Below are 18,642 nucleotides of genomic sequence, written 5' to 3'. Positions count from 1 at the left end.
TGTTGGAGGCAGCCGTTAGTCGGCAGGCTCAGCTGTTCGATATTTTCTGCTGACGTATGAGGCGCACTTCAATAATGACAGAAATAAACAAAGCAATCGAAGTTCCTAACAACCCGTGGCTTATCGAACGTTCATCGGTCTCGCAGATTCGGAGCAAAGCTGCATGTGCAGGTCGATGACGACCAAATAAGCAGTAACAGTTACTCGCAGCTGAACATATCTGAGTTTGCGGTGAGAAAGTGTGGCTACGAGTAGCACTGGAGGATCTATGAGTCAATCTGATGTAATCGTGGAGGGAGAAAAAAAGAGGCCATGTTTTATTGACTGGGTTGTGCGCGGGACGCCAACTGTGGCCGGCCGGCATACGAGCAACATTCGGCTACAGGTTTCTCAGATTTACAACGACCGATCGTTGGTAAATCAGCGAACCGCCGAAAGGGCAACATCATCGTGAGCAATCACGTCGGCCCCCAATGGAAAATCCACAATAGTTAACCGCACGTAAACTCCCCAAGTTATCATGGTAGCAGTAGCTTTAGTCTGTTGTTAGCACGTTTAGAAATCTGGCAGCTTGCGTCACCGTCGCCACGCGGTCTAGGAGTTCTCCTATTTATGTGCGTGTCCCCCCGTCTCTTTCTGTATCTTTGAACCGAATATCATTATCACCATTATCGTCAGCCCTCTATTGTCGTGTGTCTGTCGGCCATTTTAACTATACGACTGCGCGCGTGCCTGCACTTAAATCCGCCCGTCGATTTGCTGGGTTGTTGCGTCTCCATGTGTGTGTCTGTGTACGCATATATGAATGATGGTAGTAGCGATTCGACTGGTGACCCGGCTGTGGCCTGACCGTGTTAAAGCCGAAGGAGTTCGGCAGTTTCCTACCACCATTTCGTTTAGCTTATAGCGTTTATAATCAGTTATTGATAGGCCAGGCCGTTTATATGTGCACAGCTGATTGATGAAGTGAATTATTAAAAACATTGTTTTTAAACTATTTACAAGTCCTTCATCCTAGTAGGGTCAGCCGTTAAAGAAATATAAGACCTGTAATGTAGAATTAGTAAGCGTGAATGACGATCAAATATAACGAAGACCCAGAAAAAAGGCCAACGAATGAGTAAAAAAGAACACACAGCTGCAAAGGGTTATGCAGGGATGTCAGAACAAAAAGTTGACTTGATATGTCCCTTGGTTGATGATATGTAAGTACCAGTCAAGAATACTTCTCCTTAAACATAGTCACTGCTGTACTGAATATATTTGTAAAAGAGCGCCGCGCCATAAACTTTACCCGCAAAAAGCTTCTAAAAAACGATGCCTATAGGTAAGTTGCGATGCTTGGCGTTAGTGTGCATGCTCAATTTTGATGCCATTAATTTATCTGTACATTATTCGCATTTCCCGCGTTGTCGGTACATGTACATTGAGCACTCTAATAAGATATCGAGATGGACGTTCGTTTTGTGACGGTTGTTGGCGGTGCTGTTGTTTCTAAAGAGTATTTTGGCTCAGCAGTTGTTGTTCATCGATATCCCGTGATGTGCGGATCGAGTAGAAGCGTTACTATCATAGAATTACGATTATCACTTTAGATTTCTCTCGGTTGCTTTATGTCACAGGCTCGCAGCCTGTGGGTGGACTTTAGTAATGGGTTAAAAGCACCTCAACAGAAATCGACCAATTCTTTCTCAAGAGACAGAAAAGAAACCCACTTTTAAAAATAGTACTGCTAGAGATGGGTCAATGTGCACACCTATAAAGATGTGGCAGATGATAATTAAAACTTATCATTTATTATTATTTGAATCATCAACGTAAGCAATGCTCAGACAACTAGCCAGAAATCTATTGGCCGATGATACATGCTTTTACTATGCATTTAGTCACATTGATATTTATGAACTTAGTCTCGACACACTGCGCCGAGGAGTTTGTTTTAATCAACAAATAAAAAGCTAAATATGTTAAATTAAAAACCGTATCCCATACGGTTCCCGTATCCCAAACCGTATCCCATAATGAGTGTGTTCTCCTTATGAGGCTAAGACGTAAATGTGAAAGCTCAGACTATGAGCACGATGATTATTTTCCTAAGAAACTATTACTGAACCTCAGCTGGCAGTTCAGTCCAGACGACGGCCCACCCAACACAATCTTCAGTTATATATGACATTCCTGTTTCAGAATTGGCGCCACTAAGTATGGTTGTGGGCGACACAGATCGAGGAATAGTAATGAATACATTGTAAATTACTAATTCTGTAGAATAGACTTGGCAAGTAGCCAACTGGTCAGAAGCCACCAACTGCAAACATTGTCAATGGGTTTCCGCAAAAATTGCGCCATACAACGATTGTTCATTAGAAATTTACTGAAAGAATAAAAGTATGAATATATAGTGTCTCTGGCATGAATTACCACGAGCTCCTTGTGTATGCTGTTTTAAAATTCACCGACAATATATTAAAAAAATATTAAAATGTCGGTTAAATATCGCTAGACATTTTACTCAAGCTAACAAAAATCAATTCATAAGGCGGAACTCAAGTAAAAATTGAACATCAGTTCTAAAGTATGCCGTGTCAGACAAATGCGCCTATTCTACTCCTGTCGTAAACAGCTTCTTAGGAATCAGTGTTGATTGGTCCAAACTAGGAAGTTAGGCAAAGGGCACCTGCCTAACAGAACTTAGCGTTAACGCGTGTAGCTTATATTGCTAACATCATTATGGTGTAGATGTGTGTTTTCGGAACATCTGTCACATTGAGCAGATGGCAGCGTTGAGCGTTATTAAATCATTTCGTCATGTATGATGCGCGATGTGGCAAAGGAAAAATAAGCAATGTGGTATAGTATGATTGTGTGATTTAGTGACAATTTTCATAGTGTGAGCACTCCACCTTTCTTGAAGTCCCCATTTTAAGGTCACAACGATACGTTTCGTTCGATATCGAGGCTGTTTGGCTGTCGGCCATCTTACTGCCTGCCCGCCTAGAATGTATCCTGCCTGGGCGCAGAGAAGGCCTGAATATGGCGAGGTCAGATTCGCGTTTATTACAACGGTTAGCTTAAAATAAATCTAGATGTTTCAAGCGTTTTGATAGAACAGACGTAGCTCCACAGCTACCCTATACACACACACACATAGAGAGCTGGCTGATTTCGAACAATTTCTTTTATCGGATTTGAAGTCTATTGTTCTGAATTGAAGTCATACGTATGACCAATGGTAAATGTAGTCAGTATATTATTCGTCGTCGCCTCAGAGGAAACATTAGACAACGACTAAGCTTGGCAACGGAAATTGACTCAAGGATTTAGAGACAGGCACGTTAATAATTGATTCGTTAATAGGCCAGCAGGATTATTATCGAGTTAAAAGCCAGAACACGGAAGTTCCCGACTGAGCTAGATATGTAAACCGTTTCAGGCTTAAGCCCATAGTGAAATATTTAGCATGATGTAGCTATTCTGTGCAAGCAACGTTCTAATAATCGTTGAGTTATAACCGGCTTATCGGCCTTCACTTTGTTCATCTCGGAGCTCGCGCGCTGTCGAAGCTTGCAAAATGGCTGCATTGAAGGGACAACACCAGTAAAGCCTCTAGCGGCGGTGATCTATACATTAAACATAGATTTCTCACTCTAGTAAAAGCCAAGTTCATTCTGACGCGTGTTCGCAATTAGATACTAGAGAGATTTTATGAAAAATAGCTAAGAAGTGATCGTGCTTAATAAGGAAATAAGGAAACACATACGCACTGATTCAGATCTCCTTAATTTTAAAGCTTCATCCGTTTGGGAACATTACATTGCGCATCCACCGTTAGTGCCACAGGGCCCGCTTTCCGTTCCGATGCTTAGAATTTATAGATCATTTCAGCAAAGTTGGATTTGTTATGGCTCTGTTCAGTTGTTTTGACCTTGGCGATAGCTAAAACAAAAGATTTTCACAGCATCTTCATATGTGACTAGCACTGCAATCAGCCGCCATCACTGTTAGTTATTGTTATTTGCCTAGTTGTCGCCGCCAAGACCTGCCGTTACTGCTGCTGCTGCTGCTCCCACTTAGTACGATGACTTATGTCAAGCGTTGCTCTTATTGCGTTTCCTTTGAATAAATATATACATAAGTCATGTAAAATATTATATTACATTATTTTTGGGGTAAAGACCTGTGTGCATAACGTCGCAGAATGGCATTCTATACCCGTGGCACGGTATGCATTGAACTTCATGCACTTCGTCTTTAATGAGATATTAGATACACCTATGCCTTTACCAAAAAAATGGCACTTGATAACCAAAGAAGACTTCTATTGATTTTTGTGTAATACCATAAAGGGATTAAAATTACTTTGGGTCAGGGCGAGGATAATGGTTTTTAATCTTTTTCCCAGCCGGCTTATCGTAACAGACCGCGAATGACACGCTTGGTTCAGGTACAGTTTTTCTGGTAAAGAATTCTGTTTTTTATTGAAACAGAATTGCTTCCTAGAACTAATTACAAACTAACAGCTTACGATATTAGTCGATAGGCGTGTCTGCACGGATTGTGTGGTATCAGATGTTTTGATGGTATGTTGATTAACGGTAAAAAACGACAAACTTAGGGAGTGACTATGCATTACACGCCGGGTCAGTCGTTCCTTGTTAGCGCGAAAATCGCATTTACTCGAGTAACTCACATACGAGGCGTACGTCCGTCCTATTGGCGCTGTGCCTTCTGCCAGTATATGTTTTCCTTAACTCACCACTTCTGCAAAAGACGCCTCCGGTACTCAATCAAAAAGGGTCGCCATTGTGTCCTTCCCGACCGTCTGCCCTCCGCTTAGCGACGCTGTGGTGGTCAAGGTTCGAATACGGACGTAGGCGCATTTCGCATTTTGGTAGCTAGCCGTTTGAAGCAATAGCGAAAAGCTCTAGTTACCATCGTGAAGCAAAGAAAAAAGACATTTTTAAATGGATGTTCACTTACGGATGGCGTGGCCGAACGACGGACGTCGAGTAATCGTTGTTATAACTTGAAAAAATGCCAAAGTCTGCGGACACACCCAGAGGGGCAAGAAGAACAAATAAAATTTGGAACAACAGATAGACAGCGAAGCGATGACTAACAATGATTAGTGTTGTTGCTGCGGAGTTTGGTAATAGAAAATTAGCTGGGTGTCTTTCATCACGGAATGGTGTTAAAAGGATTCGCGGTTACTCATTCAAAGGCCAAAACTCAACGTTCTTTCACTCACTGTGATAGAAACGACGCACTGCTAGAAACCAAGTAAAATAATTGAGAAAAAATAACTTGGCATCATATCCTTCAATATTGCGAACATTATTCCAGATATCTTATTGCTGACGTGCGTAAAAGCTAAGGGCCACCTATAAATAAATACCTGTGTCCTAAGGACGTTCAGATTGTGCCCAAAAGGTATGCATAGCTGACGTCTATTATTATATTATTAAGGGCGAAATTAAATACAGGTTCGGGATGAACGTGTACATGATTCTCCGACCATCAACAATGTTTAAATACTATGCTATATAGCTGGCTAGCATAATCACCCCGTAAATGTTGATACATATTTCGGCTATAATATGCTATACGAATACATGTTATTATATATATTTCTCTTCTGCCGATTTTTAAATGATGGTTCCTCTTACCGCATTCGTTTGAGAAGCTGTAGACCTAATGAAAAAATAAAAATCTGAAATGATCAGGTAACTTCATCGCGTGACCCAAGGCAGGCTCGATGATAGAATATAGTAACAATGGGTCTTCTGGATTACTTTTTAATCACATGGGCAGCCATCAGCGTTGTTTCGGCTTTTTTGTTCAACTTACAATTCCTCTTAGTCGTGCGACTTCTATACGTTATTGATAGATATCACCTTTTGCCGCTAATAGATCACAAGCAAAGTTCAAGTTTAGTTCTATCAGCTAGACAATAGTATGGCTCTGATCATATCGACAGGTTTATCCAAAATTCTCCGGATTATACATCTGACACTTAGGTCGTTAAGCCTTGCCTTAGACAATTGGCTCTCAACACCAAACGGAGTGTGTGGACACTCGCTTTTGAATTACCACATGCTCCTATGTTTAGTGGGCAAACAAGTTACCATTACGGAGACAATAGACTGATCCTATCTGCATAAAGCTTAGCAGTAAGTAAGAGAAAGAATGCGTCTTTTTTGGAATTTATCGCAATGGATTTGCGATACAAATTGCACACTACGTTGAACGCCCTAATCCGTGGCTTAATTACTGTCAGCAGATGGCAGGCCGGCAAAAATTGTTTACTACCGCGTTCTTTTTCTAGTAACGCTATCGTTTTATTGAGATGTCTAAACGTAAAAAATTCTGTCAAAAAATGCAGCTGGTACGATCGCAAAAGTTTAGCAACGCTTTGTCTGCTATAAAGACACTTTTTAATGAACTAATATTTCCAGTTAGTGGGATGTCCTGAGATATCTATTACTGTTTTTCTCAAAATTGCGCACGTTTGGAGACACTGTTTATATAACTGACTATTTTAGTCTAATTTCGTATGTCAATATGATGAGATTGTCGAACAAAAAATTTTACCGTCAATTGTTTTAGAAATCTTACGTTATGAAAACTAAGGCAAAGGAACTCGTCAATGAAAGAGATGCGTCGTTTCGCCTCACTTAGCACTATTAATATTTCTATTAAATGAGAGCTGCAAAAGTGTGTTCAGTGGAACACCGGCAGTCGTTTAGAAGAAATTTCATACAGGTATGTAGCCTCAGAGGCTTTCGCAGGAAACTTATTTTGATTACTTGATTCATTTGAATAAATGGCACGTAGACAGCTAATGTGCGTGGTCTGTGCTGGTGGCTGAAAAGCTAACGGACGACTGCTGCTGGGTGACTCATCAGCGTTTTGTCGTAACGAGTTTCCTGTGTTAACTCCAGTTCTGCCTTGCCCTGCCTCGTTCCGTCATGTGCCTGAGACTTCGAGCTTCTCGGCGCTTGTACTGGCTGCTAACGCTAGTCTGTTAACAGCAGGATGCGATGGTCCCCCACCTGTGTGTCTGCAGCTCAGATCTACTCAGCGGAAGGTATCCATATAAACAGAAAATAAAAAGTGGTACAAGATTAAGATAGATAAAACTGAAGTGTTGTTATTGTCATCGCACATGCTAGCTAAGCAGAGAAAGAAATAAAGAAAAACACAGCTGCAGCCATTGGCAGCAGCAGCAGCGGCAACAACAACAAAAATAAAAGAACTGCACATGTTGTAGGGATAGTAGAAAGGCTAAGAAATAACTGCTACTGCGGTAGGTAACTGGCGACCAGCTTTTAGGATAATGAAGTTGATTTAACCCTATGGGAGTGTTTATATACAAGCAAGTTACACCGGCGTTAGATAGTGTACACATTTTGTAAATGAAAGAAAAACAGATAAAAGATCTCATCTCCAATTCACCGGGTCAGAAACTATGGGTAGAAAAGCAAAGTAGGACGGGCTAAAGTTTATCTACCATCTTTTACCCGCCATTTTATCTACCCTCCCCCCTCCCCCCGACCTCGCCCGCGCCATTTTGCAACACCATTTGACTTACTAGCCCATACCAACTGTAAAACCATTGAAATAGAATATATTCTAAGGAACAAACGGTGTCTGCTCGTGCGATACTTGAAATACTCAGGTAAACACAGACGATATAGGCAAAGCCGAACAAGATCGTTGTTGTAACGCCGCATTCTTCATAACTTCGCTTCTGCTTAATTATATTTGTTATACATAGTTGTGCAATCTTCCTTGGTGGCAGACTTCAGTCAATCAAATGCTTGGTTAAAATCTGTGCAGCTATTTCAAGGTTTGCTGTAAATAGACATTTATATTATATGTTCAACTTAGCGCTTTAAATCCCCGGTCTTAAGCTGAGCTTGCTGAGTACCGAGCAGACTAGTAAACTAGAAGTATATGGGTTGAAGAATATGAATCTGTTTGCTTGCTTATATTTTATTATGGATACATAATCCCGTTGACACCGCATAATTGTTGTTAATTTTAATTCAAGGTGCAATGGCGGGATAATTTGATAGTCGGCTGAGAAAGACGTTCATTATATTATTGTTTTAACCTTATATCACGGAAATATGTATTATGCTAACCACTACGACGATTTGTCTTAGAACTGGCACCTATTATAGATGTAAATTAGCTAGAAGTATTTCACCCAACGACTGAACGAATCTTATTTTATATATTATCACATCACAAGTTTGTGTTTACTCAACCATCTAAAAAATTTTTTCTCAAGGACAAAATTGTTTTATCGGGATAATGATTATGTATACTATTTATTAGTATAATACGATACATAACTGTACCGCAAATAGTCAACTTAGTCGACGATCGCGAAAAAGCGTTAATATAAAGTCGAAGCTTTTCAACCTCGATAATTAAATAAAATAAAGGCTCTGCTCTAGGTATATGTAGAAGCAATAGTACAAAAACATTGTACACTTTTATTTAAATCTGCATAATTCTAGATAACTGTGACAAGCGTCAAATATTATTATTATTAACTAGTTCAATCTTATTTAACCAAATACAATTATCGGCTAAGGTAGATGCTATACAATAGAGACCTAATAGCAAGACCGTTACGAGTCAGGGTGTAACAAGTTCAATTGTAACTGGCTACATTGCCCGAATTTTACGAACCCGCCGTAGATAAAACAGTCTTCCATTTCTGACCGATTTCAGACATTCGTGAGTGCGGATACACATATATCCACCATCTGAACTCGACTGGAGCATTTATCTGCCAAAACGCAGTTACGAGGACACATCTGTTAACTACCTTTAAAGCCAACACATAATTCTAAGAGCAACTGTCCAATTGTGTAAGTATACTACTCTCCTCGCTCTAAGTACCATTGTTAAGCACTAGCGCAACTGTAGCCACAGGGAGTATATCAGATCAGTCATTTTACCATACGCTAATCACATCATAGTACACTCTTCTTAATCGTATTTGAGCTCGAAAATGGTGGATTCGTCACATCTTTTAACATGAGTTTATGATCGACAAATATCTGTTAATCCTTTAAAAGTAAAAAAGTGATCTTTAACAGAATTCAATAAAAAGACGTGTGTATACTATTTGTCCATCTTAATGGCCTGCTATAACTGTTTTTGTTTTTTTAACATAAATGATATGGTCTTTGGTTTGTTCTCAGTCACTTCTTTGTTCTAAAAAAAATATTGTGAAGTACAAAAATTTTACAAATTTATACAAGCAAATTCCGATCAATATTAGGCCTGATTAGTGAAAACTTCTGGTAAATTATTAACCTATTATTAAAATTTTTCATAGAGAATATTTATCAGTAATTCATTTACGGCTGATCCACACCATTTATTTTAGCCGTGCAGCGGGGAACCACGGCAGCACCAATTTGTAACTCAAACAATAAATTTCTCTGTACGAACTCCCAAGATAATACAATTATATTCAGCCATAAGTAATGGAGGCCTTGATATAAAGAGCAGTCAGTGAACTAGCTGTTTTTATTTTTTATTTCAATGGGATCGTTGCGGCAGTGGCGCTAAGGACGACGAAGATGCTAGGAAAAACAGGACTATTAAGTTGTCGCTATTAGTCGACTTGTGACAATACGCGAAGTAATTTTTGATTCTATTGAATGGCTTTCAGCAAGTAGATGCGACAGATGTGAGTTATTGTCGTCCCTTTTCCGTCTCTATGGCAGTTACTTGGAGCTTCCATTAAGAGTAATCATCGTTACTTCAGTTACACAGTTACTTACTTGCACTATACTGTTCTAACAATAATTTCTATCTATAGTTTTTTGAGCTGCCGGCCTTTATTGAATGGCTTTCTACGGACACATCAGAAAAGATATATTGCTATTATCGGTAGAACCGGAACGGCACCAACTTAGCAGCTGAGGTAACTACTTTTCATGGGATACAAACACGATTACCTAAGCGGAGTCATCGAAATGCATAAAGGTCTTCGATTATATGCGCATGGGACGCATTGCTTATATAAGCAACCTGCTGAGTTCGTGCAAGCCTTCCCCCTTTCGCACGAAAAAGAAGGGTGAAATATCTTTAAAAAAAAGAGGCATATTAGCATTCAAATTATTAGTAATTGTTTAATTATATTTTATTTATTAAATTATCTCAGTGAGGCGCGATGGAACCGGTGTGGATACAAAGATGCGCGACACGATCAAAAGCGTTCAAACTAAACAATCAACACAACATTTATCTTAGAATATACTATGAATGGAATAATAATCATAAAAAAAATAATAATGCGGTAGTGATTTTTACCATAAACAGAGCTGCTGCCCGTCGGATACAAATAGGCGTGCGTATGTGTTTGAAGATATATTTGCTAGTTTTGGAACGCACTATGAATTTTTGGGTTTTATAGTCCGTGAGTTTTCTAAAATTCTAGATAATATTATAAGTAGTATTATAGTGCTTGACATTTGGGGGCAAAGACATTAAAAATACAGCGGTCTTTGCAGCATCATATTGGGTTTTCAGATGGAGTCGGTTGCCGTATCAGGTTATTTGAGCGGCGGTTTTGTAATGACTAAATAAAAATGGCCGAAAACTCGATAATCGTTGAGGATTTATTCACCTTGTGGTTTTACGAAACAAATATACAACTGAAAAGTAATTTTTTTACACGCTGAGTGCAACTTACGTTCTACATGGGTTTCAGCTTCACTTCCTAATCTAATGAAGGCCAAACCTTATTTCAGGATCATCAACGGTAGTATCATCGTCAGCCGAGATTGGCCAGTAGCATTGCACAGCTGACATACCGCTACGTGTGTTACCTTCGTCAATAATATGCCCCCAGTAAGGACCAGGTGGTAATAAGGGCCAAACGTGAAACGCATCGGACTTCGGCGGTTGAACATCAACGATTACCCAATTTACCCGAACTATATTCGATTAAAAAGCAAGGCTTCAGAGTTCGGCTCAAGATGATACTGTCATCGGCTCGGTTTGATGCGACATCGAATGACTATCACGATCATAATAATAGTGGTGGCAGTAGTCAACCTTTGAATGGCGTCGATGGCAAAAGGAAGAGCAGTCGGTCTGCATCGGTCACTCCCGTTGAACGTCCTCAATCAAAGAGGTATGTTGGAAGTGTAGCGTTGTCATACGCTTCATCATCACCACCAACCATATCTGTTCATGTGCAATATTAGTACGGAAATATTTAGCCATCTTTTCGTACTACGATGGGTAGCGATATTCATCAAATGTTCGTAGTGACGTGAAGTAAGAACAGAAACGCACAATAGTGATCTAGTTTGAATCAAATACGAAGATACCTACGCTATGGGCAGACTGTTATTCTATGGTAATTAAAAAGAACTCGTATTTCATATGCGTTATGCGATAATCCAGGCGGTCCTCTGGATTTCTGAAAAACCTCGTTCATGAATCGAAAGACGTTTTTCTAGCTCCGTTTCACCCAAGCCGACGGAAAGGAACGATTGCCTCTCTAAGCAGCGATTGCAAGGATAAGGGGTAAATGTTGGTTCTACTATGAATCACAATATATATATATATATATATATATGTTAAATGCTATTCTAATTCACGTCCGCGTATTTTTCCTGCCTTTAGGACACAGACGCGCTCAACAGACTACACGTTTTCATGTCCGTACAGCGCAGCCCTCAGTGCTACCTCTTGTTCCTCCGGGACAATTTTCGGCGGAGGCAATAATTCCGGACCGAATTCTTTCAACATATGCCCACAACATACATCACCAGCTCAAGCCGGCCAAAATCTCCAGGATTATCAGCTGCTGCAAAGGGTACGACGCAGTTCACGGGCACGTTCTGAGTAAGTTATATAAATCGAATAATAATACAGTTAAAAAGCGGGACCATAAAGCCAAGCGGGCTTTATGTGTTCAATTCGATTATGTATGTGGTTAGTTCCCGTGATGCCCAAATCACAAGATGTTTGGATTCTATTACTTCCGCAGAGTCATTTCGTCTCTAGGAACTGGAATAACACGAAGATAGGTTTACGAAACAACGCTCAGTTACCTTTTCTGGTATGACAGTGTCGAAACCGCACGCTTTAGTGTAAGTGCTCCTCACCGCAAAAGAGCTCTGCCTACCGAAACCCATCAAAGTTATAATAGACTTTGAAGAATTTTCGTAGCTGTACGCATCACCTGCGAAATGACTGGCCTGGTCTCGTCAAACTCATGTCAAAAATGCGCTGACGCTCGTCCTGCTCGTACCACACGCATGGCAGTAGTGCAAAATGGCCTAGCAGACCGAGAATCCACCGAATGAAATAAATGGCTGTTTCGCAAAAACGAGTCAGTAGCGACTTAAAATCTTAATCAGCTACTAGAACCTCTGTGATACACCCGACTTAGATAATGTATAATGCGATGATGTTTCGGTATATACGGTACTGTCTTTTGCCACTTCGCGTTTATAGTTTTTCTCATTCCCATCTCAGTTCGAAAGCCAACTCATTGTTTTGAACATTGTAGAGGATATTCGCACTTGTCGGACCACATAAGAGATAACTGTTATTCAGAACTATGATTATTTTACCGCACCGAAATGTCGACTGAATATATAAACAGTTTCTCTTGCGCGTTTGGTGCTAAGTTACACCTGCGACGCCACGTACGTTTATCTCATGTAACTGACTGGCTTTGAAAGAGACACATGGTCATCACCATTCATAAGCAATGCGTATGCTCAGTATACATTTACGGACACGCAAACAGTTCTAATATAACGCCATCCGCTGTTGCCAGGTCGTATACTGGCGCTATTCAACTATGTAGAAGGAGAATTCTGATGCCAGATATTTGCAGATGTTGCTGTGTAATTGATCAATGTTTCTTCAAATCCAACGTGTGACATACGGGCAAGATGGCTGCAAAAACCTACCATATACAGATTAATGTTCTAATTTGATAATGAGCGTACTTATCCGATTGTGTGAAGTAAAACGAAGTTTCGGATATGCTTTAAGGTATTTTCTATCATGAGTTATTATGATATGCAACCCAAAAGTATTACCATGTTTCTCGAGGGGGCAGTAGCAAATCAGCTCGTCGAGCATTCGTAAAAAATCAGAGAAATACTATCCGAAAAAGTATAACGTTCCTCATTGTTTTAATATGTATATATGTTCTAGTAATGCTACTTGCTCGATGACTTGACCTTTATGATGCAGCTCATGATAAACCCAAGGCCTTTTGATCGAATGGAGGAAGGCAAACTTCATTGTATGGCGCGTTCAAGTCAGACAAACAGTCGCACACATATGCCCCTTTCCTCTCTTTGTTTTATACTGTAAAAAGGTTCTCTCGGTTTTACTTTTACACAGGATTATTGTTGAACAATATTTCTCCATAGCTGTGTCATACTATAAACACAAAAACCTGATATAAAAAAATCATTATTTTCTGATTAATGGGCATCGATTTACTAGATTCTTGTGCGTCATTAATCTCAGACACATGATACTCGGCCTTTGAATCAGCTTCTTAGATAGCCAATAAGAATCCGGACCCACATTAATCTATTGCCGTTAACATATTAGGCCGTCCCAATCCAAGACGCGACGATCGCGTCCATTGTGTACTTTAAATTTACGCGATCCGCCTTGTAGAATTGCGTAAAAATAGTAGCGACAAAAATTGTGTGATTAGGAGTTGATTTTCGATATTCGAGACAGCAGATTTAGGTTTATGATCAGTGACAAATACACAGTTTTACAAATACACAAAATAACAGAGCTTGGTATACATTGAAGCAAATCTATCGGGACCTGTTTCATTTTCTAAATAATTAGTCGCAGTTTATTACACCGTACATGAAAAAAAGAGTAATAAAAAATTAAAATTTGATTGTTTTAGTCCGTCTACTCTTTGCTCCTTAGCAAATCTCTCTTCGCTGAGTGGCAATGGTGGCGAAAGTCGAGTTGGATTGTCCACTAACGGGACAAGTCATCTGTATTCCGGCCCGTCACTGTCTAGTACATCTACCCCTGCCTCATCTAATACGCCCCAACAGCAGCAGCAAATCCAAAAGTCAGCTTCCGAGAACGGTAATAATTTCTATAGACGCAGCTGGGCACTAATGTTTGCTTAATCTACAAATAACCCTTTTTGGAGCAAATCGCGTGTAATGCATGCCCCTAAACAAACACAAATACTCCAGTTTGACCATTGACTCACCATTAAGAATTATAGCAGTTAATAAATAAGCCCGTATTGAGCTTCCGGGATACACTTAACTTCACACAATTTACCCAGTGTCTGATGCGCTACGATTATTCATATTGTTGTAACTTACCATGAGTCTGCTTTGAGACAACAATGATTAATCGCAAGACATCTGAAAGGACATCATCGGATAGTAGATTTTCTGTTTATCGCTGTCTCTTAGGTTCAAGACCCGACTGGGTTTCAAATGGACCTTCTCCAAATGCTTTCCAATGGGACAATTTTTTTCGACAGCGACAATGCCCAGCATCATCTAATAATCCATCAGCTATAGCACACTGGCAACAGGTGAGACCAGAATGAGAAGGAGTTAGATAAGTACATGTATTCCGTTCGCTATTACGCAACGTGCCTTCGGTACCGCTGGGTTTGTCATCGTCTTTTTCATATGAATTTAGCATTTTCGACTGCTGTTGACCTAGGCGCACTTAGGTAACTCTGCTAGCACTAGTTCGTTTTAGACTAATCAATATTGTTCAAATTATGATTAGAAATCACTTTGTCACATGACTTCTTGTAGTAATTCGATTAAAAATAATTAATCTCTTTGTCCCCTTCCTTCGGTTACAATTATAATACTACAAATACTAGGCGCATGACGAATTCGGACGTACCCCTCAAAGCAGAACGCTACCGGCTCGCTTGGAACCATTATCACTACGTAGTTCTGATTGGCCACTCACATCTTTAGTGTTACCTGCAGGAACGACTGGTATAGTTTCACCAGACGCCATTCAACATAGCGATTTCACCCTTTTCAATGACGCGCCACTTTTCCCAAAGTGAGTTCATATCAGCAACGCTGTGTCCGCTTATCGGCTCAGTTACTCAGTGAATCATTCTATCATAATGAAAGTGTGGTGACGATTATTGTCATAATGGCTTCTTTGTTTTATCACAATATGCATTTACCCGATAAGCATACACTTCAGAAGAGAGCTAAAGCTTAATCGAAGGTATCAGATAGTAGAATACGCTAAATTGTAACTTTCGCTGTTGCAGCGCTTCGACATTCGATCATCGAGATTTGCTTTTCAATGATCATTTTTAGGACGAAATAGGGTTTCCTAATAATGTTCCTTGCTCATTAAGGAAGAGAAAATCAGTAACCTTTTAATAACGAGAAATGACTTCTTTTAACAGCTTTGGTTATAGCAAGGTTAGCGTACTATAAATGTAATACATATTCGCCGAAAATAAAATAGATTGTGCCGTCGGTTAAGGAAATATACGGCGTCAGAGGTTATTAATAAACGGTTCTTTCGATATGAGAAAACCGTACATTTATACTAATGGCGATGAGTAAACAATACGTTTTGAAGCACCGAGCCTCTCTCCTCGTTTTCGCCAATGAAGAACTGTTTGATTTGTCTCTCAGGCGGTCGGCAAGTTCCGCGAGTTCGGGTGTCGTGAACCCGCCCTCTTCGGCCTGCTGTTGTCCTTACGAATTGTTGAATAGGTTCTCGTCAACGTCGTCATGCCCATCCATTCAGCAACAGCCTGACGAGCAGAGGTACTACATATATATATATATAGCTGTTGCTTTGAATAAAAATACTCAGTGTTTGAGTGCTTCTCATGCCTTTCGACTCACCCGTTCGTAACCAACATGCGTACTAATCGTGAGTTCTCATTATATCGGCAGAGGTTCAAATGTCGTCAATCCATTATTTCGTTTTGAAATAACTACTAAAAGAAAAGATTTACCTATCGATGTCGTCGTTTCTTAGACATATGCTTGGCACATACACTCATGTCCATTATACATTATAAGAGAAGAAATGATGATAATAATATTAATAATAATGGAAAAAATACACTTTTTTGTAGGTTATTTTTAATAGGGAACGTAGTCCTGTCATTGTATCGTTCCCTTCTGGAACCTTTTGCCGAGGGATTGCTTCGCTATCCTTGGGGTAGAGATTCCCTGTGGTTAATGGCTTTCGTCGTGTTTGCCTCAATCCTTGTCCTGCTCGGCTATGTAATCACTACTGTAAGTACAATATATGCAATTTGGAGGGTCAGCTATTATTCATAATGTGATAAATGTATGAAAAAGTCTAATAGTGAGAAATGTTTCATTCTAGTAGTATTCCATATAAAATAGTGTTAGTGTACAATAAGGGAACCCGTTGGTGGGCTGAAAGGCGTTGCTCTACTTAGTTTATAAGACGCTAATTTTGTAACAAGTCCCTGATTATGTAATCAAAGGCTTTGAGTTTTGAGCTGCAGAGAACCGACTGACGCACTGCGTTTTCGATGCTGTCTGTACGGTGTCCTTGAAGGTGTTGCCGACGATGCTGCTGGCGGTCTGTTTAGCGATCTGCAAATCGCTTATCTTCCATCGTAATGAGACTATAACACATCTTCGAGTTTTAGGGGCTTCTGTACGCGGCTCAATGTTTACCCGTGAGTGCGTCCAATCTCTTCGATCGGCTACCCTGCTGCTGGTGAACCACACACTTCAGCTGCTTGTACCACCGGTCATTGTACCAACGAGCGTACAGACTTCCGCGAACACGTGAAGCATGCTGGCTAAGTGAGGCTGCGTGGATGAACAAATATCATTACAACAGGAAACAATACGCATTCTTTTAAGATAATTCTAAGACATCTAGAATACATTTGGAAATCATCGAGGATCAGCAAAGAACATCAGTATAAAGCAAAATGTTACTCAAAAAAAGTTTAGCGTATCTTCGATATGATTTGATAAAACTGAATTCGCAAAGAAATCATAGTGTTTTAAAGAACACCTAAGTAATACATGCTTTGCGCGTTAAACATTACTGATCTAAATGACTATAGCCAAAATGGCTCAGATTAGCGTTTCCTAAATGTTGATTAGACTACCATTTGATATTGACATGGACAAAACCTTCTGTTGTTGCATAAGATGACAAGAAAGTATATACATAGAATGGTTCAAAGGTCTCTTGAAAGTTTGTGAGTCTCCACTTGACACCTGTACAAAACATACATACCATATGTATATATATATATTATATATATATATATATATATATATACAATATATATACTGTCAAGAGCCTTTGAACCACTCTCTCTATATATAAAACGGGCATCTAAATTCCAGTCTTTTTTTTTATGAATCGCTTTCAAGTCCGTATCCAAACAAAAATAGAAAGGAGTGCTTTGCATGTGCTTCCTGACAGTAGTCGTTGTCTAATATAGCCACCATTCGCCGCGCTAACAGCTTTAACTCGGTACCTGAACCACTCATAGGTAGCTTTCAAAATATTCCTTCTTTAATCCGTAAATAACTGTTCAAGTTATGTGCGTCAAGCAGTATTGATATGCGTAAACTTCTTAATGTATCGCTCGAATACTCTACGTATAAAAAAATCCCACGTAGAATTAAATTTGGGCTGATATCAGTCCAAAGGTCTCACAAATTTGGAAACTTATAACGGCCAAAAGACTCCAGGTATGTCGAAAATCGCTTTTTGGCCATGATGAAAAATGAATTCTCAAGCCTTTTAAATCTAAAGCCTTTTTGATGATCTTTCGATTTGCATGAAAACTGGCAATAAGGTAGATCATCGACCTAAACCAAAAATAAATTTTTAATCCTAGTGGGGGTTCGTTTCACATGGAGACAGAAAATAATAACTGATTCATGCTCGATTTTTAAAAAGGCTCAAATTGCTGTTTTTCACCTGAGTTTGTTGTTTTGTTCTAAAAGAACTGGTGTTCTTCTGGTACAAAGAACCGCGGATGAACGTATGACCGCTGCCACAAACGGCGCGTCAAAGTTTGCCCGAATCGAAATGTACCACGCCGTACAATAGTGGCTGTTGATGAAGTGGGCTCTCCGACTATATGATGTCTACGACGGTGTTCGGCCGCGTGCCCACGTTTTGTGTAGCAAGCGAATGCAAATTATCTGAACCGTGCACATCTCGCCCCATTCAGCGTGTCGCCCGTTGACTCGTCGTATCGTATTTACTTAGGCGGCAAATGTAAAAACGTATTATTTGCCAGATAAATTTGTTACGATAACTGTTTGTTGACAGATATCACCTGCTCTTGTTACATCCATACAGATTCATTAGAACGCAGTTATTGAAAAGTTTGTCATTCGAAACTTGTTGACCCCTCTTTAAAATGCTGACTCAGAAAGTTTAGTAAATGTGTGTATTATCAGCGATAGAATATTTAACTGGTATGAAATATAATGTGTACATTACTGTAGCATTTTATCATAGCAGCAAGTAATAAAACAAAAACAAACACACCCTGAAAACTCGAACCCCCTAAATAAATAATTAAGTATACATATTTACCGAACATTTACTGATACGTTTTCATCA

The 18,642-nt window shown here is 39.7% G+C and overlaps 1 protein-coding gene across 9 annotated transcripts in view; it reads left to right on the top strand.

Annotated features, from left to right (window-relative positions):
- LOC111249472 (uncharacterized) overlaps positions 1-18,642 on the top strand; it is a 25,962-nt gene extending 7,320 nt beyond the window's left edge. For 3 of the 9 annotated variants that reach the window (XM_022803372.2, XM_022803367.2, XM_022803368.2), the window contains 10 exons: positions 8,746-8,885; positions 10,782-11,167; positions 11,443-11,565; positions 11,665-11,886; positions 13,940-14,130; positions 14,472-14,596; positions 14,900-15,090; positions 15,687-15,821; positions 16,139-16,301; positions 16,594-18,642. In XM_022803372.2, the coding sequence (XP_022659107.1) occupies positions 11,010-11,167; positions 11,443-11,565; positions 11,665-11,886; positions 13,940-14,130; positions 14,472-14,596; positions 14,900-15,090; positions 15,687-15,821; positions 16,139-16,301; positions 16,594-16,833 (1,548 nt within the window). In that variant the 5' untranslated portion in view covers positions 8,746-8,885; positions 10,782-11,009 and the 3' untranslated portion in view covers positions 16,834-18,642. Of the gene's footprint in view, positions 1-92; positions 615-715; positions 1,328-8,745; positions 8,886-10,781; positions 11,168-11,442; positions 11,566-11,664; positions 11,887-13,939; positions 14,131-14,471; positions 14,597-14,899; positions 15,091-15,686; positions 15,822-16,138; positions 16,302-16,593 lie in introns of those variants that run through there. The other 6 variants (XM_086986199.1, XM_086986198.1, XM_086986197.1 and 3 more) reach the window with 6 other exon arrangements.

The sequence above is a fragment of the Varroa destructor genome, unplaced genomic scaffold (assembly GCF_002443255.2).
Source record: "Varroa destructor unplaced genomic scaffold, Vdes_3.0 BEIS01000004.1, whole genome shotgun sequence".
In the NCBI taxonomy this organism is placed as follows: domain Eukaryota; kingdom Metazoa; phylum Arthropoda; class Arachnida; order Mesostigmata; family Varroidae; genus Varroa; species Varroa destructor.
Note: the sequence above shows the minus strand (reverse complement) of the source record. Positions and strands in the feature narration are given on the sequence as shown.